The following is a 24,185-nucleotide window of genomic DNA, read 5'->3' on the forward strand; positions in this document are numbered from 1 at the left end:
CCCCAGTTCCCGGCAGTCACTCCCACAGATGAGACAAGCAGGTTCGAAGAGTCAGGAGGGAGGAAAAAAAGGAGGGAAAGGAATAAACCCGGCCAATTTTAAAGTCTGGAGGCCTGGATTTCCACAGGGAAGGTATTTTCACGTTTGAGATACTGGGGGAGCGCTGCGAGGGTTTGGGAGTCATATATGCAGCCAAAATGGCGCTGAGAATAAAAATATAATTTAAAGGAAGGTCGCCATATTGTAAACAGTGAGGCAGGGAGACACAGAGACAGCAACCTCCATTATTCCCAGCAGCTGCAGCAGCACGGAAGCGCTGGGAACGTCAAGGCCTGGCGCGGAGACGCCACCGCCGCTTCCCGCCCCCCGGCCAGGACCCTGCGGAGCCTCCCCCCAAGCACGGCACCCCGAGAGAGGGGTGAGGAGGGGAAGTTATCGGCTCGGGGGGTGGGGGGGGGGGTGTGGAAGGCCGGGTAGGGGCAGCACCGAAACAGCCAGGCCACGCAGCCAGCGGCCTCGCTCCTCCTCTCCGCACAAAAAGAAAGGAGGGTGGCAGACCCCCACCTCCTCCACTCAGAGAAAGCAGCCAGGGGGGCTTTTCACCTCGGCCGCTGTGGATTTAGACGTAGTCTCGGGGGGGGAGGGAGGAGATGAACCCGAGTGGGGGGGGGCCTGCACCTCCTTTTTGTTCCTGCCTGCTATGCCCGGCCCCGCATCTGTCCCGTTCCCCCCACCCCGTTCCCGGGCAAGGCAGGGACCTAACGGGGAGCGGGAACCGCTGCCGGGGCGGCCGGATCCGGAGGGAGACAGGGCCGAGCCTTACCAGCACTGGAGGTGGAACGCGGCGGGGCAGTGATCGCAGCACAGCAGGTCCCCTCCTTCCTTGCAGCTATCGCAGCTATCGTGGTTAGTGGCCCTGCCGCTTCGCCTGGGCTCCTTCTCAGGCCTCCTGCTCTTCTTCTCCCCATCTTCGCTCTTGGGGGGAGCCAGGAGGGCTTGGATTTGCTGCACATGGACAGACAGAGAGGGGCCTCTGAGGGGCTGGGACGGACCCTGAGCCCAAGCGCCCTTTCTCCCGCCTGCCCGCCGGGGGAGAGCGGGCTCGGGCCCGCCGTGGGGGGACACACACAGGGACAGGGCCTGGTCCGGGCCCGCCCCGCCCGCCGGCCCCGTGTCCGCGCGGGCCTCCTCCGTCCCTCCGCACTTCCTTCTATGGCCACCGGGCTCCGAGGGAGGGGGGTAGGGTAGGGGGGGTGTCCCTCACCATTTTGCAGCCTCCCCGCTCAGGCCTCCCCCCCTACCGCGCTCCGCAGCCCGGCCCTCACCTCCATCAGCCCCCCGGAGGTGTCCAGGTCGTAGACGATCGTCTTGGTCTCCATCTTCTCCCACATTCATCCAGCCCGGGAGCGGCCCCGAGAGCCCCCCCACGACGAGAGGGAGCGAAGCGGGGAGTTGGGGGAGGGGGGGGTCGGCCCCCTCAGCGGCGGCGGCTCCGCGTCGAGGAGGGGGCGGGCGGCGGGGCCTAGCCCACGGGCCGCTGCGGCTTAGCCGTCGTCCTCCTCCTCCTCCAGCCGGGCCCGGGGGCGGCTGCGGGGGGCCCCGCGCCCGCTGCCATGCCGGGAAAGGGGGAGAAGGGAGGGGAAGGGGCGGCGCGGCCCCTCGCCCGCCGCCGCCGCGCTCCGCACACACACAGACACACACACAGGCGGCGCCGACGCTCCGGGCCCCGCCGCCGCCGCCGCGCACACCGCGCATGCGCAGACCGCGCCCAGCGCGCAGGCGCGGCCCCGCGCCACTGCCCCTCCCCCTCCCCCCCTTCCTCCCGCCGAGTCGCGCGACGCCGGCACCGCCACCCCCCCCCCCTCCCCGCCCCGGCGCGCGCCCGCCTCGCTCCGCCCCTCCTTCTCCGTTCCCGCGCAGGCGCGTGGCTGCCGGCACGTTCTTCCCGGGAGCGGGGAGGGGAAGGGGAAGGAGCGCGGCCGTGGGTGACGTCACGACGCAGGACGGGGCGGGGCGGCGGGGCACGCCCGCCGGCAGGGGGCGCGCGGCGAGAGGCGCTGTCCTGCGCGTGACGTCATCTCGGCGGAGGCCACGCCTATTAAAGGGGCAGCACCGCGCGCACACACACCCCCCCCCAAGAGGGCGTGGGGGGGAGCGAGAGTGGGGGCCGGGGGGATGCAGGGGGGCTCAGGGTGGGGGTGCCCCCCAATTCCGGGCTGAGGAAGACGCCAGCGCTTCTTCTAAAACACCATTTTTTTATTAATGAAACAACCAAAAGATGGGGGCGGGAGGGAGGGAGGGGGGGGGGGGGGGGATCCTCTCCAGAGCGGGGTGGGGGGTGGGGGTGCGACGCGGGCCGGATCCGAGGCCACCAACCCGGGCGGGACGCGGCGGGGAGGGGGGGCACAGCCATGCCCGCCGTTCCCCCTGTCCCCACCCCGTCCCCCCGGATCGGTCCCCGCTGGGGAGCCGGGAGGTGGGGGAAGGGGGGGCGGGACACGCCGGTGGCGGAGGGGTCGCCTCGGGGGGGGGAGTGGGGGGGGAGGGCAAAGCAAGCGGGGAGGGTCGGGAGTGAGTGGGGGACGCAGCATGCTCGGGGCACGGGGGGGACATGGCACGTCCCTGCGTGGCGGTGGGGGGACACACGGGGGGGGGCGGGGAGGGGCAGACCCTGTGCTGGGGGGGGGGGGCAAGGGATGGGGGGGCACCCCCATGGCCACCCAGTCCCCTTGTCCCCCCACCCCCCCGGGGCGTCCCGCTGTCCCCTCCCCACTGCAGCACTCTCCTTACCTGTGTGGTCCCCACGCCCCCTGCCCGGGTCCCTCCTCCGCCGAGGGGGGCGGGGGGACGCTGTGCCCCTGGGGAGGGGGCAGGATGGGGCCCGGAGACCCCCCCCCCGTGAGCCCGGGGCAGGGGAGTGGGTGACAAAGGGGCTCGGGCAGACCCCACGGGGGTCCGGGTGGGTTGGGGGTGACAAGGGGGTGGCCGGCGCCCGGGTGGCCCTCATCGAGCGCTTGGCTTGAGCCTCCTTGGGAGAGGTGTCCCCAGCCCGTGCCGGGGCCGGTGGGCGCTGGGGGGGGGGGTCAGGAGGGGTGGCTGTGGCGCCCAGCTCCACGCTGCCCACACCTAGATGGACACCTCATATTCCCTCGTCTCCTGCAAAGAAAACAGACTGCGAGGGGTTGGACACTCGGTGGTGCGACGGGGTGCCTGGGACAGGGACGGGGCATCTCCCACCCCGTGGGGCCCTGGGGACACATCCCAGACTACAGATGGCCCTGGGGGATGCATGTCCCACCCCACGTGTGATCCCTGGATGGATGTCCATCCTGTGCATAGTCCCTGGATAGATGTCCCACCCCACGTGTGGTCCTCAGATGAATGTCCCATCCTATGTGTGGTCCCTAGATGGATGTCCCATCCCGTGCATAGGCCCTGGATAGACATCCATCCCATGAATGGTCCCTGAATAGATGCCTCATCCTATGCGTGGGTCCTGCATGGATGTCCCATCCCATGTGTGGTCCCTGGATTGATGTCCATCATGTGAATGGTCCCTGGATGGATGTCCAATCCCATATGTGGTCCCTGGATGGATGTCCCACCCCATGTGTGGTCCCTGGATGGATGTCCTATCCCATGCATGGTCCCTGGAGTTCATGACCCCATCCCCTGCCTGTTCCATGCCACGCACAGCCCCTGGCACCCATGGCCCATGTGATGCGGGGTCCCCGGGGTGCCCAGCCCCATCTGGGGGGGCACGGGGGCCAGTACTTACTCCTGTCTCGTAGGTGGGGTTGTCAAAAGCTGACTCCACGGTGATGTGGTCGTAGGGGTGGGAGCCGGCGAGGGGCAGCTGCAGGGCCGGCTTCCCCTGGAGCCTGCAGGGAGAGGGCAGCTGGGGCGGGCAGTGGGGGGGCCATGGGGACCCCATGGGGTGATGGGGGCCACTTGGTCACTCACTTGGAGAAGTAGAGGTAAATGCCGCCGATGAGCAGGGCCACCACCAACACGGGCAGGAAGACAGCGATGGCGACGTTGGTGCCCTCCAGCGCCATCCCCGAGGGCACGGCTTTGGCCACGGCTGCCCGGGAGAGTCGGGGGCTCACCAAGGGGGGTACCCCACACTGGCTGCACCCCTGGGTGCCCATCCACACACCGGCACCCCAGTCTGCCCTGGCAAACCCTTGCCCTTACCGTCCAGGTTGCGGTTGCTGTAAAACTCGTTGTAGGAGGCTGGAGGGGAGAGAAGAAAGAAGCTGGCATCAGTGGGGAGAAGCGGGTGTGCTGGGGGAGGGGGGGCGTTTCTGGGGTGAGGGGTGGGGGTCCTCTCACCCTCCTTGCAGATGGGAGGTGAGCCGCTCCAGCGCGAGGGGTGCCCGGGCAGGCAGCGCAGGCTGCTCTCGCCCAGCAGCGCCCGGCCAGCGGTGCAGGAGAAGCGTAAAGTGGCTCCCGCCGGGTACAGCCGCCGCTCGGGGGTCTGCCGCCCGCCCGCCGGCACGCCAGGGTTGTGGCAGGGCTCGTAGGTCTCCGCTGTGGGGCAGGGGCACGGTGACATCAGTGCCCACCGCTGGTGCAAGGGATGTGCCCGGGGAGGGGGTACCCGACTCACGGATGCACTTGGGGAGACGGTCGCTCCACTTTGGTCCCCCCGCGACGCGGTCGTGGCAAGTGAGGGTCCCGGCACCCGCCAGGACGTAGCCCTTGTCACAGACGTACTGCACGGTGGATCCCACCGGGAATTTGGGGCTGGAGACCACCCTGCGGCTGTGCTCGGCGTCCCCGGGGTCTCGGCAGGAGGTCACTGTGGGCCAGAGGGACCAGCGGTGACGGTGGCTGCTGGGGGCACGCCACAGGACAAGGGGGACACTGGCAGGGGCTGCTCACCCCGCTCGCAGGAGGGCAGGTCGCCACTCCATGTCAGGTCCCAGTGGCACATCAGGAGGTCGGTGCCGGTCAGCTGGAAGCCAGGGTAGCAATGGTAGGTGACCACGGTGCCATGGAGCAGCTCCGGCTGTGAGGATGTCTTCCAGCCATTGGCAATGTCCGGCAGCTCAGGGCAGGTGTCGTTACGGGGGACCTCTGCAGGGACAGTGGGGTGAGTGGGGTGGCGGGGACACTGGGGACACTGGGGACACCATCCCACCACAGGGCTCACCAGAGAAGTGGATGACGAAGCCTTGCCGATAGGCGAAGGCACCAGCGCCAGGGTCAGACTGGAACTGGACGGTGACATCGGCGGTGGAGGCGTAGAGCTTGAAGCGGCCACGGGTGCCCGTGTACTGGCCCAGGATGCGTGCCGTCAGGTCGTCCCCATCATAGAAGGTCAGCATGTCCCCTGTGCCCAGCCGCAGCCTGGGGTGGCAGGGCCATGAGGGTGGGGGGTGCACAGACCCCCCTGTCCTCCTGTCCCCAGTTGCCCCCGCACTCACACGCGGACGTCCAGCATGACGCGCTTGTCCTCCTCCACGTGTAGCCCCCAGATGCAGTCCTGGCCCTTGCCGTACGCCTCCGGCCAGTTGGGTGACAGCACCACGCCGGCTGTGTCCGTCAGCTCCCCACTGCACACCGCTGCAGGTGCACACCGGGCTTGGCACCGCCGCAGGGGCACCCGCCGCAGCACCCACCGCCCAGCCCTCCACCTTCAGCACCCATTTCAAGATCCCAGCTCCAGTACCCACCATCCCCAATGGCTCCGGCTCCAGGACACACCAGAGCACAGTGGCTCCAGCATCCGTTGTAGCCCATCACCAGCTCCAGCACTCACAGCAACCCCCAGTTCCAGCACACACTTAAGCACCTCAACTCCAGCGCCCACCATCCCTGTTGGTTCCAGCTCCAACACCCACTTCAGCATCCCAGCTCCAGCACCCACCATCTCTCACTGTGTCCCTCAGCTCCAGCATGCACCACAGCATGGTGGCTCCAGCGTCCATTGTGGCCCATCCCCATCTCCAGCATCCACAGTAACCCCCAGCACCCCCCAACTCCAGCACCCACAGAATCCCCATCTCCAGCATCCACAGTAACCCCCAGCACCCCCCAACTCCAGCACCCACAGAACCCCCATCTCCAGCCTCCCCATCCACCCGTTTCCAGCGCCCACCACGGCACGCTGGCTCCGTCTCATTCCACTGTGGGTCACTGGGGTCGACACACTCGATGATGGTGGAGCCCTGCTCCAGCGTGTAGCCGGGGTCACAGCTGAACTCCACCGTGGTGCCCACAGGGTACCGGGGGTCGCTAGCCGTGAAGTTCCCATATTTGACAAAGGGCTCATAGCAATGCCCCTGCTCGAAGGCTGCAGGCACAGGGGCAAAGGTCTGCGGGGGCCAGGTGGGCACAGGGATGCCTGGGTGCCCCCCTACACCCCAGCCCCATACCCTCATAGCGCAGCGCCATGCCCGCAGCGGCCCCGCTGCTGTCGGTGGTGAGCTCCACGAAGAAGTGGCGCCCGGTGCTGAGCAGCCCCTCAATGGGCAGGTACTCCACCTCGTAGGAGTCATACACCGGTGGTGCCTCCACGTTGTTGCCGTTGCGGATGATGAGTCTGCCAAGGCATGGCAGGGGCAGGGTGCTGCACTAGCCATGGCCAGCAGCACCCACCCTTGGGCATGGATGGTAGCACCCAGCCCCAGCCATGGCCAACAGCACCCATCCTTGAACATGATGAATGGCACCCACACGTGGGCATGGCCAACAGTATCTTCACTGAACACAGCCAACAGCACCTATCCTTGATCATGGCCAACGGTGCCCACACTTGGGCATGGCCAATGACACCCATCCTTGAATATGGCCAACAGCACCTATCCTTGATCATGGCCAACGGTGCCCACACTTGGGCATGGCCAATGACACCCATCCTTGAATATGGCCAACAGCACCTATCCTTGAACATGGCCCTGTGCCCAACGTGGGGTTGCCCCAGGGTGCCCCCACTCCCCCAACTTCCCCCTGTCCCGGGGCCAAACCTGTCATCATCCTCTGCCAGCGAGACCTTCTCAAAGTGAAGGTGCAGGCGGTGACCAGTGGGTGCCTCCAGCAGCCAGTGGCATGTCAGGTTGTTGCTGTAGTTCCCAGGGAAGCCGGGCGAGATGATGCGTCCCACTGTGGCGTTCCGGACCACCCCACCACATGCCGCTGTGGGAGAGGGACCATGAGCAGCCGTCTGTGCCACACCAGCCATGCCATGTCCCCCTGGTGCTGGTGCTTACCGAGGCAGAGGGGCTCGCGAGCACTCCAGAAGGGACGGGTGGCGTTGCGGCAGACCAGCTGGTGGGCACCCTGTAGCTGGTAACCAGCGGCACAGCGGAAGCGGGCATCCCCGCCGGGGTGCAGGCTACTGACCGACACCTCCCCGAAAGACGGCCGTGCCGGGAAGGGGCAGCTCAGCAAGTAGGCTGGGGACAGGCGGTGGTGTTACCGGCCAGGGTTCAGACCCCCCAGGACCCCAGCCCACCCAGCACCAACCTCCCAAGTGCCTGGGTGCTGCAGAGCTGGGTGACAGGGCGCCTATCACTGCTGGTAATGATGCTACATGAGCCCATGATCGCTCATGCCAATTAGCTCTCCATTAACGTTCTGTGCCCTTTTAACTCTGACGTGTGTTGCCACGCTCTGAATTAGAGCCGTGCTGGCAGGGGACCCCCGCCAAGGAGTACTGGGGGGTCAGTGCTGGTGGTGGGCACTGCCCCATACCTTGGTAGCGGAATTGGTAGGAGCCGGGACTGGGTGGCCGGGGGCTCTGGAAGCGGAGAGTGAGGAGGTTGGAGGGGCTGCGGATGACCTGGCCCCGCAGCAGGAAGGACTCGTTGGCCAGGAGGGTGGGCTCCAAGCCCCCCGCGCTCTCCACCGTCAGCGTCTCCCCCTCCGCCAGGCTGATGTTCTGCACCTACAGGGGACGGGCTGGGTGTCACCACCCCGGCATCGCCCCGGGGCCAGTCCTCGGGCAGCTTGCCCACGGTCGATAGTGTGCTGGAGCTTGTCTGCGCAGGGCAGCGCTTTTCAAACACGGTTAGCAGCGCCATAAATCATCCCGCCGTGCAAAGAGCGGCAGGCCCCAGCTGGTGGCTCTGCCGGAGCGCCGTGGCACAGCCGGGGCCATGCCGACAGCCACGCCGACAGCCAGGCGTGCGCTCCAGCGCTCTGGAGCAATTTGCTATTAATGATGTTAATTAAGCGGTGCTGCGCGGTGATGAGCGGCGGCACTGGCGAGCGCTGCTGTGTGAGGAGGAGGAGCAGGGGTTGACTGTGGAGCTGCTGCCTCCTGCTTGCCACCGGCTTTTGGCAAGCCGTGGTGCTGCCCCGTGGCAACCGGTGGGCACGGGACATCCTGGGGCATCCCATCAGCCCATGCATCCGCATCCCTGCCCGGGGCCCGAGGGCAGGTGATGCCTTGAGCCATTTCTCCTGGCTCAGGAACATGGTGACAGAAACAAGGACAGGGACAGGACCATGTGCTTGCTGCATCCCACATGGCCATGCAGACGTGGCATGGAGCAGGGGACATGCCACGTTTGTCTGGGGGTACTTGGCACCCCATCCCACCTGCAGACCCCATCTCACCTTGAGCTCCACGCCATAGCCAGGGTAGACAGAGATGGTGTAGGTGCAGTCCAGGCTGCCATCGTAGGGCACACTGGCCGGCTCTGGGGACACCAGCCAGCCCTCGGGGCCTGCCAGCGTCCGGTTGCAGGGGACTGGTGACAGAGGAGACCCTGGCTCAGCCTGGCTTCGTTCTGGCTCCCCCCGGCTCCCTCCCTGGTGCTCACCTGGCCCCTGCAGCGTGGTGACAGTGGTGGTGGTGATGGTGGAAGTGGTGGTGGTCCCCTCCTCATCCCCAGGTACCGCAGCAGCCCCAGTGCGGGACCCCAGGGATGTGCTGAGGGTAGTGGGTGCCTGGCTGGGTGACACGTGGCTCGACTCCGGCATCTCCGTGGGGGACCAGGAGGTGTCAGCACTTGGCACAGCCCCCCAGGCCTCTCCCCATGGCCCCGGGCGCCCTGCTGGTGTGGTCAGTGGGTCGGTGGGGAAGGCAGCCCTGGGTAGGGCAGGGGTGCGCGGTGGGGGCTCGGGGGCCGGGGGGCCAGGAGCTGGCTGGAGGGCATCAGCAGGCAGGAGGGGGCCGGGGCCAGCAGGCAGGAATGGAGCCTGGCCCAAGTAGTCCTTCTTCAGGAAGGCTTCATGCAGCAGGTCCTCCAGCAGCGGGTGGTGGTTGAGGAGCTTCAGCGTGGGCGCCGTGCTCACGAAGCGAGCCTCTGCCTCCCGCTCCGCCGGCGTGGGCAGCGCCGTCGGCTCCCCTTCAGCCTCAGCGCTCTCCCCGGCTTTCCTGGCCAGCCCGTTGAAGCCTGGCGGGAGGAGAGAGCATAAGGTGCTTGGGACCCATACACTGATGCTGCATCATGGACTGATGCTCCACCGGCGACCAACACTTTGTTCTGGACCAGCGATGCACCAGGGACTGATGCTGCATCGTGGACTGGTGTGGCCCTGGGGACCGGCGCTGCACCAGAGACTGATGCTTCATTGTGGAGCAAAGCTGTGCCCGATGTGGCACCTGGGACCAACCCTTGGACGCGGACCGATGCTATGCCAGGGATGGATGCAGCACTGTGGATGGATACCACATCGGGGAGAGATGCTAGTGCGGTGCCACAGACCTGTGCCGCCCTGGGGACCGATGCTGCTCCGGGGACCAACACTTCCCCATGGGTCAACGCTTCACCATGGGCCACCCGAGGGCTAACACTTCCCTGCACAACCAGGATGGCAAGCACGCACATCAACCACATGCAGTCCCACCATGTCTCATCCTAGCATACCCTTCACTGAGGCAACCCTGGCAATTAAGCCCTGGCTAATTAATGCACAGCTGCAGCTTGTACCATGTTAAGGGTGCTCACTCCTCCTGTGACACAGCCCTGATGGGGACAGCCAGGGGGCTGGGTGTCCCTGGTCACAGCTTGTCCCTCTCCATGGAGGTGGCCATCCTGTGCTGAGAGTCCCCTGGGATATCACATCCCTGTGGTGTGGTCATGCCGGTGATTGCCGTGGCTGCTATGACCAGTTGCACCAGAGATGCCACTGGAGCCTGAATGCTGGGACCCAGCTCCAGGACACCAGTGCAATGAGTCTGCAAGAGCTCAGCTTCTCTCCATCCACCTGCCAGCCAGGCTGTCCTTGGGCAATGTCAATCTGCTGGGTACCCCCTCCCCTCTGGCGTTCCCCACCTCCCACCTGCAGGAGGGGACCTAGGGGGTCCCCATCATGACCCCCTGGCCTTCCTACGCATTAGCCCCCTGCAGACCCCTGGCGTGCTCAGCCCAGTCGTTTACAGCCTTTAGACCAAAAAAAAGAGAATTTAATCAGCCCTAATGAGTCACCCAGCACCTCTCCCTTCCAGATGCAGCATCACATGGTCCCTACTCCTGGGGGGCTCAGCTCCCCAGCCCCACTGTGCCATGGCAGGGGGAATGCCATGGCGGCACCCAGCATCCCTCCGTGGCCCAGTGCGGGGCGTGAGGCTGTAATAGTGCGTGGGCACATCTCGTTGCTGTGCACAGGCGCTGATGACACGATACTGCCAATTACTGGGTAATTATACTGATCCGTAGCAGGGCAGGGCCCCTCGAAGATTAATTACTTTGCGACTGCCACTTTTAAGGGACTATTAAGAGACATTAGCTTGGCTGAGCAGTGTAGGGGGAGCTGCTGGTGCTGCTGGGGATCCCCACCACTCTGCCACCCACTCTGTGTCCCCACTGCCGCGGGACGGTGACAATGCCCTGGGCACAGCAGCACAGTGGGGAGGCGAGCACCCAGCCGCACCGACTCCGAAAGGTTCACTTGCCCCCCAGCAAGGCCAGAATTATTTTTTAATAGGATCCATTTATAAGAACATAAAAGTTAATGAGTTTATACTGAAGGGCGCCAAAATCTCTTTTAGGCTTTAATAGCAGATTAGTGCTTGGGGCCGGGCCCTGTGCCGCTTGCAAGCCACCACGGCCGTCCCACGCAGCCAAGGCAGGGGCAGAGATGCTCACCCTGACCCCCCTGACACTCCCAACCACAGTCTCAGCTTCCCCAGGGTGTTGGGGAGCATGGTGGTCCCCGTTGGGGCTGCTGGGTGAGGCGAGACCCCACGGTGAGGCTCCTACAGCAGGTCCCATCCAGGTGCTGTGGCACCCTGGGCTGGGCAGTGCCTGGGCACCGGGCACTGTCCTGGGCTCCGTGTGGTGCTCAGGGCACCCCAGGATGCTCTGGGTACCACAGGATGCTCCCGGCATTGGGGGATGCTCAGGATCATGGATGCTCTTGGCCCTTGGGAGATGCAGGATGCTCAGGGCACCGTGGGAAGGCAGCAGGTACCCAGATGTTGCCACCTGTGCCCAGATGTTGCCACCCATGCCTCTCAAGCACCACAGGATTAGAGCTTCCACCTCCACAGATGTCTGTAAGCAGCTTATCTCCAGTGCCACAGCTGTGTCCCTCCTGTGTGCCCAAGGTGACCAGGAGCTTGTAACATGGGACCCTGCTACCCAGCACCCACACCTCCAGGACCTGGCACCTAGGAGGGACACCCCAGGGCTCAGGGTGGGCATAGACCCTTGCAAAGGACTAAGTCCCCACCAGCCAGGTGCCCACCGGGACCCCTCAGCATGCATGGCACGTGCCCCTGCCTGCAGCCGGGCTGGGGTCCTAATCCTTCCCATCGGCTTTGCCGGGCAGAAGTCTATTAACAGCAACCAGGAGCTGGGAAGATGCCGGAGACTAATCCGGCTGCAGTGGGCAGCCACCCCCCCGGCAGGAATCAATGCCGCCTGCTGTCACAAATAAATAAATAAGGCGGCACGCGGCCTCCCGGGGAGCACCGATCGATGCCGCCCACCAAGAAAGCAATAAGGCAGCACCCAGCTCAGTGGACGGGACAGGGCAGGGCCCTCGGCTGCCTCAGGAGCATCACAGCCTCGTGGCATGGTGGTGCTCCGTGCCTCAGTTTCCCCTTTTGTAGGAGGGGGCTGGCAGCCTGAGTGGGCAGGGGTTGCGGGCAGCCGGGTCCCTGGTGCAGGGGGAGGGCAGGGGTTTGGGCTCACAGGAGTCCAGGTTTATTTTCCAATTTAAAATCCAATCTGGCTTTGCCCCCGCGGCCGGGGCTGGCAGCCGTGATGAATGAGCTGTCAGGCAGCCGGTGCCACGCTCCCACACCCCCAGCCCCCAGCCCCCCCGAACCACCCCCAGGCCCCACGGTGGGTGCAGAAGGGGGGATGTGCCCCATTGATGCCATATCCCCCTCTCTGTCCCTTGCCCTGGTGGCTCCTGGGGATGGAGACTCCCAGCAGAGAGGTGCCCTCCTGCCTGCCTCTGGGTGGGAAGGTCCCGTGGGCAGGAGCAGGCAGGGAAGGAGGGTGGGTACAGGCAGTGGGTGGGCAGGTGTAGGCAGCGTGAGAGTACAGGCAGTGTCGGGGCGCAGGCAGGCGCGGGTGGGCGGTGTAAGAGCGCAGGCAGGGATGGGTGGGTGCAGGCAGCGGGTGGGCAGATGGGTGCGGGCAGGAGTGGGTGGGTGAGCGCAGGCAGGTGCACACAGGTAGTGTGAGGGTGCAGGTAGGAGCAGGCAGGGCTGCGCACCCAGCCCCTTGCTCCCCGTACCACCCAGTCAACACCACTGCCACCCAGCCAACCCACTGGCTGCTGGCACAGCCCACTGGCACCCAGCATAGCAAGTTGGGCACCCCACTGGCACCAGCTGACACCCCATTGGCACCTAAACTGCTACCCAGGTCCTGCTGCCCCGTGGCCTCCTCCACCCCAGCCCTGCCAGAGAGCCAAGATGCCCATGGCCAAGCTGGGGCTGCCAGAGCAGCCGGGGAGGAAGGGACACCAGCGGCGAGTGTGGCTGCCAGCCCCAGCAGCTGCTGAAGGAGCCCGGCTTTAATATTCATGGCGGCGCTGGCGGGGAAGCGTTTGACCTTGTATGTTTTGCGATTCTCCTTGAATTGAACAGTCATTTACCCGCTGACACATGTCACATGTCGCTGCAACCGGTTCCCTGGAGCATCGTGGCGGCGGCGGCCGAGTGCTGGCTGACATACCAAACACCGAGCCCCGAGCATCACCGACACCGGGCAGGCACGAGGGCAGAGCCAGGAGGGCACCGAGGCACCCATCCCCAGGGCTTTCCTCCCTCCCCACCCAGCGGGTACCGTGGGGTGCCAGCGGCACCCCCGTCCCCTCCTCACCGCCCACAGCCCGTGTAATCCCGCTCTCCCTGCGGAGCTAATGCGTTTGTACAGCAATTTCCCTGAGCGGCGGCGGTGATAAATTGCATGTCTGCTGCTATTTCGGACCCAAGCACTGGAGCCTTGCGGTGCCATGTCCCCCCTCCCCTCACCAGCAGCACCCAAATCAGCCCCCTGTGCCCTGCATCAGGATCCCCTGTGACAGAGCCCTCACTACCAGGCAGCATCCACCCTGTGCCACCCCCAGCATAGGTGCCACCTCCCCATGGGGCTCTGTGCCAGCTCCAGGCTACCCTAGGACCCAGTATTGCTCTTCACCCAGGGTAGCAGAGGGGGCACCCAGCCCACAGGGCACCCCTGGGTGCTGGCGGTGCCTGCTCCACGCAGGCAGGGAGAGCGGAGCCGCGCTGCCCCCCTGGCTCCCCTTCCCTCCACCCGCTGCCAGCCACAGTAATTGAAATCTGGTTGAGGGAGGCGAGCGAGAGCTGCTAGTTGGGCTCTGTGTTGGGCTGCTCAGCCATGTCATCCTCCCTGCAGACACCGTTCCCTCCCAGCAGGTGGGAAGCACGGAGTATCGCCACCTGCTCCCACCGGAGCTGGCATCCCGGCTACCCCCAGTGCCTGCCTTCACCCCCCACCCACCCCCGAAATTCAACATGAGCATCCTCTTTGCCAGCAGACCCCACACCCTGCTCCATCACCGCTCTTAGTGTAGGATGAACCATCCAGTTTTGGAAGCCACTAAGGGCTGATGCTATGGCCATGTTTCCTCTGCTCTGTTGCCACCCCCCAGGGCAGCTGGGGACCACCAGAGCCCACCCTGCCCAGGCATCGCCCCCACACATTGCCCAGAGCCAGCTGATCTGGCATTTCAAGCACCTCTCTCCATTTTCACAGGGTCACAGCAGCGCTCTCGTGGCTGATTAATATTTGATCCCTTCAGCACAGCTCGTTACTGAATTTAAATTATATATGTAATAACCCCTGCTGGCATGGTGAGCGCGTGGGCCAGCTCCTGCCACCTCTTCCGCAGGCAGGGGATCGAGCACATTCCCAACCCCGGCCAACAGGACCCTCCAATGCCCTGGAGGATGCAGTGAGTGGTGCCACGTCTCAGCACTGGGCACACTGGGAGGGAACCAGGCAGATGGAGACATCTCTGGCTGCCTCTGATGGGTCCAGGCAGCCCCTTCACCCACCCAAGGATTCCCATGGCAGGAGATGTGCCAGTCCCTTGGCTGGTCCCATCTCCCCAGCAGCCGGAGGAAGGGATGCTGCTGCTCCATAGCTGCTGCCTGCGACTGGAGGGAATCCATTACCTCCCTGGTTATAGGCAGCTTTCAAAGGCAATCTTTCAATTGTGTGCATTTAAAGAATTGATTGGAGGTGAAATTATCCTCTCCTGCCAGAGCCACTGGAGACACAACTTCATCCGCCTCCTCCAGGGCCTGCCCATGCTCACGGGGGGCCCAGCAGCCCCAGGGTCAGCCCCAGCCTGTACCCTGGCATGGGGCTGCATGCTGGGAGACACAGTCCTGGTTAGCCCCATGCCAGTCTTGGAGTGCCACCAGTGGCACAGGGGGTGCCCTGACAACTCCACACCAGGCCTGGGGGTGCCCTTGCTGTGCCCTTGCCCAGGCTCCTTTGCACCCCATTTCCCCCCATGTTCCCACTGCTCCAGCTCTGCCTGGTGGCTGCACAAAGCCTGGGGCTGGCAGCCCTGCCCAGTACAGCACCGTGTGCCAAATCCCTCCCCACCAGCACTAACCCACAACCAGCCCCAGGGGACGGTGGCGGCACTGGCTCAGCCTGTACTCTGCGTCCCACGGGGCAGCCCTGCCCTCCCGCACTCCAGCTTAAGAGCATTATCCAGATAATCCTGGCCTGGCGGCACAGCAGCGTGGCAGTGATGAACTCCTCCAAGGCACGCAGGGGACGAGCACACACGCTGTTAATTACTGTAGCAGACGTCTGCTTCCTTCCCCAGCCCCCTCCTTGCACCAAGACCCTGACCAGCACCCACATCCCCAGGGATGTCATGTCCCCCAGATGCTTTGTCCCCATGGGCACGGTACATCCAGCTGATGCTGGATGGTGTGGCAACAGCCAAGCCCTGTGCCCCCTGCCACAACCCACACTACCAGAACCCTAAATTACAAGGAACTCCCTTCAGCATGGCGAAGATGACCCTCCCAAAAAAAGCTACACCCCTCATGGCTTTGAACAGCTGGGGAGAGGGGGTACAGGAGGGCAGGGTGAATGGAGCCATGCTCGGCACCATACCCTCCAGCTGCACCAGCACCGTGGGGCCCAAACTCCACTTTCTGCTGGGGCAAACCGCTGTGGAGACTGGGAACGAAGATGGCCCATGGCTGGGACAGGCCTGCAGGTCACAGCACAGGGTGGCAGGAGAGAGACAGGATCAAGCCCTGCGTTGTAACCGCTCCATGGGCATCTCCAATCCCTGCTGGTCTGGGTGAGGGGTTCAAGATCCCCATCCCCATGTCCCCCCAGACCCACAGCACATCCCCGCTGTGTACCAGCCCAAGCCGATGCCAAGTCAAGGCCACAGTGACGCTAAGAGTGTCGGTGCTCCATAGAAATTGGGGTGCTGTGCTGGGAACCCTGCCTGATGGGGGACAGGGAACAGGTTAGCGACCCCCACGGGCAGCTCCCAGCACACAGGGAGGCACAGGGTGGATGGGACCTCACAGCTCTGGTAAGAGCTCAGCACCTCCCAGGGCATCCCTACCTCTAACACTCTGGGAAATGCACATGCAGAGTTTAATTAACTTTATTGATATTCAGAAATTAGGGGACTGACTAGAGGTAATTGCTCATTAGAAATCATTAAACTGACACGGTAAGCACCAGCCTCCCTTGGGGGGAAGCCTGCCCTGCCCAGGGCTCTGCTCCCAGGACAGAGCCAGGGACAGAGACACCCCTTTCCTGTTTCACCCCTTCCCCCCTGGCAGGGCAGGAGACAGGGGTACCACGGTGTTACCCCACTTACTGCCCTGCAGAGGGTCTCCCATACTCCCCCCAAGCAAGAGGGCTGTGGCAGCAGCCCCAGGTGGCAGAGCGAGATGGGAATAGCAGCAGGCACAGGGCCATGGTGCCCTTCCCCGGCTGGGCTCGGCTGCCAGATGGGGAGTTTATGTAACTCCCGGCACGGCTGTTGCCCGCAGCTCGGCTGAGCCACGCCGGCAGCCTGCGTCCCACCACCCGCATCCCGCCAGACCCCAACCTACTCCTCACCCCACGCATGCTGTCCACCACTGGCATGGCCACTGGTGCATCCCAAGCCTTGGTGGGTCCCCAGACCTGTTTTTTGGGGCAGCGGAGCCGCAAGGCATCAAGGCAGCCTGTGCCCCATGGGTGGCAGAGCCAACGAGCCGAGCTGGGTGTTGGCTGCTCTCCTTGGGAAGAGCCAACACCCGCCATCCCTGCATCTCTCTGACACCCTCCCCAGAGCTGGAGGGGCCACCCCAAGCAAAGCAGGGTGGGGTGGGAATAACCCCGGTCCCCAATGCCCCCAAGACCCACGGTGGGGACTGCATGGAGGGACCGGATCGGGTGTAGCCAGCCGGGGGGTGGCTCGAAGGGCTCAGTGGCTCGGGGAGCGGGTCCCTCCGAGCGATGCCGTGCCTGCTCAGCCCCCGGTGCAGCGGTGCCCCCCCCTCCCCCCACCGCCGGTAATACCGGCGGAGGGGCTGTCGCCGGAGCCCGCCGGAGGCGGCGTTGTACCAGCCCGGCTGCAAAACGCTTTGCGCGCCCCCGGCGGCTCCCGTTCCCCGCGCCACCGGGGTGGGATAACGGAGGAGGGGGGGGGGAAATTCTCGCTTCACCGAGGTGAGGGGACGGGGGGGGAGCGCCCCCGCCGCACCGGGGGCGAGCGCAAGTTGGCAAAGTTTGGCGGCGACGGAGCGGGGGCTGCGGCCACCAGTACCGGGGGTGGTTGGTGGTTATGGGGGAGGGGGTGATCGGGATTGGGGGGGGGGTCGGTGCTTCTCCTTACCGTGTGCCGGTGCGCGGAGCAGCGCGGCGAGGAGCGGCAGGAGCAGGGCGGGCGGCGGCGAGCCCATGGCCGGCGGCGGTCAGCACCGCGGACAGCTCCGCGCTGCGGGCACGGCCGCGCCGCGCCGTAACGCTCCGAGCGCGGCGCCCGCCAATCCCAGGGACGGGGGCTGCCCCCCCCCCGCGCTTCGCCGTAATGCTCCGAGTGCGCCGCACACCAATCCCAGGGCCGGGGGCCTCCTCCCTCCCCCCCCCTGTAACGCTCCGAGTGCGGCGCCCGCCAATCCTGCAGGCTGGGAAGGGGGGGGCTCCTCCCTGACATCCACCCCCCTCCCCCCCCCCCCCGCGCCGTAACTCTCCGAGTGCAGCGCCTACAAATGCTGGGAGCTGAAGGATGAGGGAGGGGGATCTTCTCCCCCTCGCCGCCGCCCCCCCTAAACCCAGAGACCCCTCGAGTTGGGGAGCTACCGAGGGCTGTGGGAAAGGTCCTCAGTGCCTTCCCCTTCCTGACACTCACCCCAGAGACATCCCCCCCGGCTGCCCTTCCCCATCCCTAAATAGCCTCAATTGGGGCTGGGCTCATCATCCCCCAAGCAGGGAAACCTGGGCCCAGGGCAGCCCCCACAGCTGGGGACTCGACAGAGGCCGGGGGGGGGGGCTTATTCCATATGGCAAAGGGTCGAAACCTGGTCCCCAGGCCCCTGCCTCGGGGTGCTGCTCCCCTGGGAGGGCTGCGTGGCGGGGGGCAGCCAGCCCTGCAGCAGGCAGATGGCGTTGGCACCAGCACGGAGCTGCTCCACGCTGGCTGCCGGACGGCTCTCGTGTGTGTTAAAAATAAAAAAAAAAAAAAAAACCAACAAAAAAACCCTGGCTCTTTGTTTAATAACCCCCTCCCCGTCTCTGTGAAAGCCCAGATGGCTTCGCCTCTCCGTGCTGACGCCGTGCGCGGCACAGATCCCCCGCAGCCCTGGCTGCAAACACGGCCCACGCAACCATCACCGGTGGGGTTTTATTTTTAATTCCAGGCCCTGCTTTGCCGACAGGCACCGCTTTTGCCACGGAGAATGGCAAACGACGCGCTGCACGGCTCAGCACGGGGAGGATAGAGCGTCGGCCAGCCCCACGGCACAGGCTCTGCACCACCAGCCCCACGGCTACGGTGGGAGCAGGGCAGGCAGCGACACCGTGGTCCTTCTCATCTCGGGGGGGCTGCAGTTTGGGTGGGGGGCAGCCAGCACTCCCTCCAAGCACTTTCAGCGTTAAACCCAAAACTTTGATCCGCCGGTAGCTCCATCAATGTTTAATGCACCAAAGCCCTGGTAGGGCTCGGAAGATGAGCATTTTGAGGCCAAATTGAAGTTTCTAATATTATGATATTCAAATAATTTTAATCCGCCTGACGCTTCCCCAGGCACGTACCTGGACTGCTAATGAGGGGTTGCCTTCGGCGGCTGTTGGTTTTGACACAAAGCAAACAAGCCCTTTGCAGGTGCCCTCGAAGCATCGGGAGTGGCGAGGGCCAGGGAGGTAAATGGGGGTGAGCGCAGCCAGAGCTGGCACAATGTTGCTGGGCATGGAGGACGCTGTGCTCCCCTCAGCAACGTGGCCTCGGCTCCCCAGGGAGCGGCGATGCTCCCTAATTCTTTTTTGCGTGCTGGTTTGCACTTGCTGGAGGATGATGCTGTGAGGGTGGTGAGACACTGGCCCAGGTTGCCCAGGGAAGCTGTGGCTGCCCCATCCCTGGAGGTGTTCAGGACCAGGCTGGATGGGGCTTTGAGCAACCTGGTCTGGTGGAAGGTGTCCCTGCCCGGGGCAGGGGGAGGTTAGAATTAGATGATCTTTAAGATCCCTTCCAACCCAAACCATTCTATGATTCTATGAGGCTGACGCAGCCCAGCAGGCAGCGCCGGTGTGGGTGATGATGGGCTTTCAGGGAACTTCAGCCACCATCCGAGTGTGCGGCGGGTTCAGAGGGTGCAGTGGGTTCAGCGGGTGCAGCAGGCACAGAGCTGGCAGGCAGCAAGCCACTGCCAAGCCCTGCCTGGCCTTGGCCAAAGCTCCTCGTTCCCATTTTCTCCAGCCCCACATGGATCTGAGCCGAGGCGGCTCCCGCAGCCTGCCCCAGGCTGTTCCCCAAATCCCCATCACACACCCCCTCCTGTGCCGGTGCCGGTCCTGAGATTTCCCATCCCTCCACCCAGCCCGCACAGGGAATATTTCATTTTTACTGTGCTCTGGGCGCAGCTCTCCTGACCCGCTCCCGCTGCTTTAGGAAACGGATTTCTTCCTGCCACGAGCTTTGCCTCTGGTTAATTTAAACCCAGGACGGCGGCAGGGATGCGGAACAGGGTGGCAGGGATGCGGAACACCAGGCATAGGGCTGGGAAGGTGCCCCCCAAAAAACTCATCCCAAGGCAGGATGAGCCCATGCAGCTGCTTTTTTGGGGGCCTGGGGGTACAGACCTCGCCAATGCCTGTGATCAGCCCTGGTTGGGGTCATCCATGCAATGAAGGCGGTGGCTTGTGGGGTCCCACCGAGCCCTGGGGATGGTCGCCGGCGCTGGAGGGGACAGCCGTGCACCATCCCTGCACCCCACTGACAGCCTCCGCCGGCTTCATAGCAGCACGAGCGAGGCTTTTCCAGCCCGACCTATTAACACGCCGTTAACGGGAGAGGAGTTCATTTTTGCCATTTAACGTTTCACGGATAATTAATTATTCTTCATCTTCCCAGCAAAAAAAAAAAAAAAAAGGCAGGTAGAGGGGCTGTTCAAAGTGGAAAAAAAAAAAAAAAAAAAAAAGCAAGCTGAAACCTGGGGAAATTGGTGAATTATTTGTAACATCAAAGGCGAGGGAGGATGTGCTGATTTAATGGGGCACCGCGCGATGCAGAGCCCTGGGCATTGCAGTGATGCTGAGACCGGCACACACTCGTTGCATTAGTGATCCTGGGCAGTGGCATGGATGAGGGGCCCAGGAGGGGAGCCTGGCCTTTGTCTGTGCTCCCCATTTGCCTCCTGCCACCTCCCCATTGCTGTTAGCTGCTGGTTCTGCCTTTACACGATGCTGCGGTGTCCCCGTGACAGCTGGGCACTGTGGTTGGGGTGGGGGCTGGAAATCACACACCCCCCCAAGCCCGGCCTGGGCCTCCCACACTCCCCAATGCTTCATCCATCACCAGAGTCGAGCAGCAAAATAAATAATGATATTTAACATTTTGTAATAACGACAATTAACCAGTAAATAATGCCTTTTACACCACAAAAGCCAGAGTAAATTAATTCCCTTAATTAGCTGTCAGGCAGCACGGGGCAGTGGCGGTGGCGGGCAAAGCCAGCAGCCCCTGCCTGCGTTATCCTCCCCCCGCAGAGCATCGCTGAGTGTTCCCAAGCCCCAAATCACACCCCGAAATTTTGCAGGCTTGCAAAATCCGCTGCAGCCGGTGGGACACGATGCTCCGCGCTGCATCCCGGCTGCTCTAGTGAGCCCTAAATCACGCCTATCTCCCGTTAAAAAAAAAAAAATAACAACAACAAAAGATGGCAACAAAATATTTTACGGCTGTAATAAATTGTGCTGGAGGAAAAAAACCAAAAAACCAACCTCTTTGCCTTTAAGCAAGTGGGGGGTTTCCCATCGGCACAAATGGGAGCGTTACGGAGCCCCTCGTCCTGCCACAGCCGGAACCAGCGGTGGTGGGTGGGAAGAGAAGAGGGGGGGTACTGGAAACCATTTTCCATCATATTTATCCCGTCCACTAGCTCTGATCCCGCCGGTGGTGCCGTGGGGCCGAAGGTGAAGGTGATGGGGGGAGTGCAGTGCCCTATGGTCCCCTGGGATGTGGGGTTGCGGGGGGGCTGATCCTGGTGGTCCCTGTGCTGGGGTCAGGGTGAGCGAAGGGTGCCATGTACCAGGAAGGGATTAAAAATTCCTGCTGGCAGTGGTGCGGGGATGGCTGTGGAAGAAAAGGGTTGGACCCCCCCCCCCCCCCCCCAAGGCTGCCAGCTCTGCCATCACTGCCGGATGAGCTGCCCTCCCCGGTGGGATGAGGCACCAGTTGGCAGGGAACGGGGATGCTCCTGCCCAGCCAGCAGGGAAGGGTGGGAAGGACGTGCTCCCCCCGTGCCCCCACCATCCACGCCAAGGCTGGAGGGCAGCCAAGGCTCCACCACCCACTCAGCTCGGCTGGACTCTGCCCCGTCCCTCCCCTTGGCTCAGCTCCTGGCTGTCCGCAGGGAAGGGGACAAGGACAGACATGGCTGCCCCCAGCCAGCCCCAGCACGCCACCTACGACGCCATCGTCATCGGGGCCGGCATCCAGGGCTCCTTCGCCGCCTACCACCTGACCCAGCGCCACAGGGACACCCTCCTGCTGGAGCAGGTACCGGTGTCCCCATCCCACCGTGTCCCCAGCCCTGACGCACTGGGGTGGGTGCCTGCAGACCTGGCTTCCCTCTGCCACGGCATGGAGGGAAGCCACTGCCCGCACCCCTGGTCTGTGGTGTCAGCCACCCCCGTGTCCCCAGTGCCAGGACCCCCATGTCCCCAGTGCCAGCACTCCCATATCCCCAGTGCCAGGACCCCCATGTCCCCAGCTCCAGGACCCCTGTGTCCCCAGTGCCAGCACTCCCATATCCTCAGTGCCAGGACCCCCATGTCCCCAGCTCCAGGACCCCTGTGTCCCCAGTGCCAGCACCCCCATATCCTGCCAGCACCATGGTTGGCAGGGTGGGCTGTGTCCCCAGGTGCCCGCTGTGGCACAGTGCTGGTGCATGCGGGGCTGGTGGGCTCAGGGCTTCTGGTGGCTGGGGTCACCCCCATGTCCCCCTTTTCCCGCAGTTCATCCTGCCCCACTCGCGGGGCAGCTCGCATGGGCAGAGCCGCATCACCCGCAGCGCCTACCCCCGGGTGTCCTATGCCCGCATGATGCCCGACAGCTTCCGCCTCTGGCAGCGGCTGGAGGCCGAGGCCGGCACCAGCCTTTACAGGTGACGGGGATGGGGACGCAGCCCCCACCGGGCACGATCCCCTCCCCGCGGGGCCGGGCTGGGGGCTACAGCCATTCCATCAGGGCAGGATGAGGCCAACCCAGTCCCCACAACGGGGAGGCAGCCACTGGCTCTGGGTAATTTATGGGATTCTGTAAAGAAAGCGCCATTAAGGAAATGAGCATCTAAACGATCCCCTGCTGACGGGGTCAGGGCTGATGGAGCTTGCTGTGTTTCAGGGGGGTAAGCATGATGCCGGCATCCAGACCCTCCCCATGCATCACCCCACACACCCTTGCCCAGCATCCCACCGGGGTGCAGCACATCCCGAGCATCACCGATGCCGCTGCACCTTGGTTTTCCCCCAGGGGCAAAGCAAGGCGGGGGGGGGGGCATGGAGAGGGGCCGAGGGGAGAGCTGATGTGACTGGTGGGCACAGGCGGACGGGGCTGGTGGTTCTGGGGCCGGCGGGTGACCTGGAGCTGGAGGGCTGCCGGCGCAGCCTGGGTGACGACCATGTCCTTGACACCACGGTGCTGGCCCAGCGCTTCCCCGGCCTCCGGCTCCAGGCCGGTGAGGTGGCCATGTGGGACGGCACCGGCGGGGTACTCTTTGCTGACCGGGCGCTGCGGGCAGTGCAGGTGGGTGCTGGCTGAGGGGATGTGATGGGGGTCCTCTGGCTCCATCCCCACAGCCACCTCCCATCACCATACTCTCCCAGGATGTCTTTCGCCGGCATGGGGGCACCCTGCGGGATGGGGAGAAGGTGCTGCGCATTGAACCCGGGGCTCTGGTCACTGTCACCACCACCGCTGGGGTGTACCGAGCCCCCCGGCTCATCATCACGGCCGGAGCCTGGACCGGTGCCCTCGTGGCACCCCTGGGCCTCCATCTGCCACTGCAGGTAAGGGCCGGTGGCACCGCGGGGCAGCCCGGCCGTGGCCAGGGCTAACGCGGTGACCCCAGCCCCTGCGCATCGACGTCTGCTACTGGAGAGAGAAGGAGGGGAGCCCTGGCGCAGGCAGAGCCGGTCCCTGCTTCATGGCCATAGGGCTGAGCCAAGCCCCCCACGGCATCTATGGGCTGCCAGCCCTCGAGTACCCGGGGCTGGTCAAGGTGAGCAGGGCACGGTGGCGGTGGGGGGATTCCCTGGCCAACCACCACCCCTGACTGGCTGTCCCCTAGGTGTGCTACCACCACGGCAGCCCCACCGACCCTGAGGAGCGGGACCGGGTGCCCCCAGGCACCCCACGCCCCAATGTTGCCCTCCTGAGCAGCTTCATCAGCAGCTACTTGCCTGGGCTGGACCCGCAGCCGGCTGTGGTGGAGACCTGCCTCTACACGGTGAGATCCCCCCCAGGATTGGGACCCAGGCGTCCAGGGTCCCTCCCCCACCCCAAAGCGGACCTTGCCATCCCTTCCCCCCACAACTTGGGTCCAGGAGAGGACCCTGGAACCCCACATCTTCACACCATGGCTCCCCCAGAACACCCCGGATGAAGACTTCATCCTGGACCGGCACCCCAAGTTCAGCAACATCATCATTGGGGCCGGCTTCTCCGGTATGTGAGGGCACCCAGCGCTTCCCTGGCACCCCAGACCTGGCCGGGGCCGTGGGGGGTGACTGTGCCCCCTCCCACCTCTCCCCTCCTTCCTGCAGGCCACGGGTTCAAGCTGGCGCCAGTGGTGGGAAAGCTGCTGTGTGAGCTGAGCCTGGGAGAGGAGCCGTCCCACAGCATGGCCCCCTTCGCCATCACCCGTTTCCCCAGCGTGCTCCGGGCTGCGCTGTAGGTGCAGGACCCTGGCTGTGCCTGCACGGCACTGCACTGGCCTGCAGCTGTGTCCCTGCATCCTGATGTCCCAATATGCTGCACCCCACCATCCCCACATCCCCATACTCCACCATCCCACCACCCAGCATCCTGGCAGTGCACCCCAGCAC

General features: G+C 64.4%; 3 protein-coding genes across 3 annotated transcripts in view; 1 reads left to right on the plus strand and 2 right to left on the minus strand.

Annotated features, from left to right (window-relative positions):
- The window catches only part of PHF12 (PHD finger protein 12), a 31,976-nt gene extending 30,585 nt beyond the window's left edge, over positions 1–1,391 (minus strand). Inside the window, exons 1-2 of the mRNA XM_074160601.1 lie at positions 1,326–1,391; positions 824–1,005 (exon numbers count right to left, since the gene is read on the minus strand). Of these exons, the coding sequence (XP_074016702.1) occupies positions 824–1,005; positions 1,326–1,391 (248 nt within the window). The remainder of the gene's footprint in view (positions 1–823; positions 1,006–1,325) is intronic.
- A 1,748-nt stretch (positions 1,392–3,139) lies between these two features.
- SEZ6 (seizure related 6 homolog) lies at positions 3,140–17,323 on the minus strand. Its single transcript, XM_074160512.1, has 17 exons — positions 17,257–17,323; positions 8,775–9,350; positions 8,569–8,702; positions 7,702–7,894; positions 7,218–7,403; positions 6,975–7,143; positions 6,384–6,550; positions 6,107–6,301; positions 5,433–5,571; positions 5,159–5,355; positions 4,888–5,082; positions 4,613–4,804; positions 4,336–4,533; positions 4,198–4,236; positions 3,964–4,084; positions 3,779–3,881; positions 3,140–3,172 (listed from the first exon to the last, which is right to left on the minus strand). Exons 1-17 carry the CDS (start codon positions 17,321–17,323, stop codon positions 3,140–3,142), a joined length of 2,904 nt encoding a protein of 967 aa, XP_074016613.1.
- Positions 17,324–21,501: 4,178 nt separating this feature from the next.
- Positions 21,502–24,034, plus strand: PIPOX (pipecolic acid and sarcosine oxidase). Its single transcript, XM_074160717.1, has 8 exons — positions 21,502–21,636; positions 22,095–22,243; positions 22,683–22,884; positions 22,965–23,147; positions 23,210–23,359; positions 23,429–23,587; positions 23,730–23,805; positions 23,904–24,034. Exons 1-8 carry the CDS (start codon positions 21,511–21,513, stop codon positions 24,032–24,034), a joined length of 1,176 nt encoding a protein of 391 aa, XP_074016818.1. The 5' UTR covers positions 21,502–21,510.
- The last annotated feature ends 151 nt before the right edge of the window (positions 24,035–24,185 follow it).

Source organism: Numenius arquata, chromosome 18 (assembly GCF_964106895.1).
Source record: "Numenius arquata chromosome 18, bNumArq3.hap1.1, whole genome shotgun sequence".
In the NCBI taxonomy this organism is placed as follows: Eukaryota; Metazoa; Chordata; class Aves; order Charadriiformes; family Scolopacidae; genus Numenius; species Numenius arquata.

Coding starts and splice junctions, on each gene's coding strand:
- SEZ6 (XM_074160512.1), bottom strand. CDS start 17,323: ATGGGCTCGCCGCCGCCCGCCCTGCTCCTGCCGCTCCTCGCCGCGCTG. Junction 5,572..6,106: donor GACGGAGCCAGCGTGCCGTG/GTGGGCGCTGGA, acceptor GTGCACCTGCAG/CGGTGTGCAGTGGGGAGCTG. Junction 3,882..3,963: donor ATTTACCTCTACTTCTCCAA/GTGAGTGACCAA, acceptor CTCTCCCTGCAG/GCTCCAGGGGAAGCCGGCCC.
- PIPOX (XM_074160717.1), top strand. CDS start 21,511: ATGGCTGCCCCCAGCCAGCCCCAGCACGCCACCTACGACGCCATCGTC. Junction 21,637..22,094: donor ACACCCTCCTGCTGGAGCAG/GTACCGGTGTCC, acceptor CTTTTCCCGCAG/TTCATCCTGCCCCACTCGCG. Junction 22,244..22,682: donor GCCGGCACCAGCCTTTACAG/GTGACGGGGATG, acceptor TGGTGGGCACAG/GCGGACGGGGCTGGTGGTTC.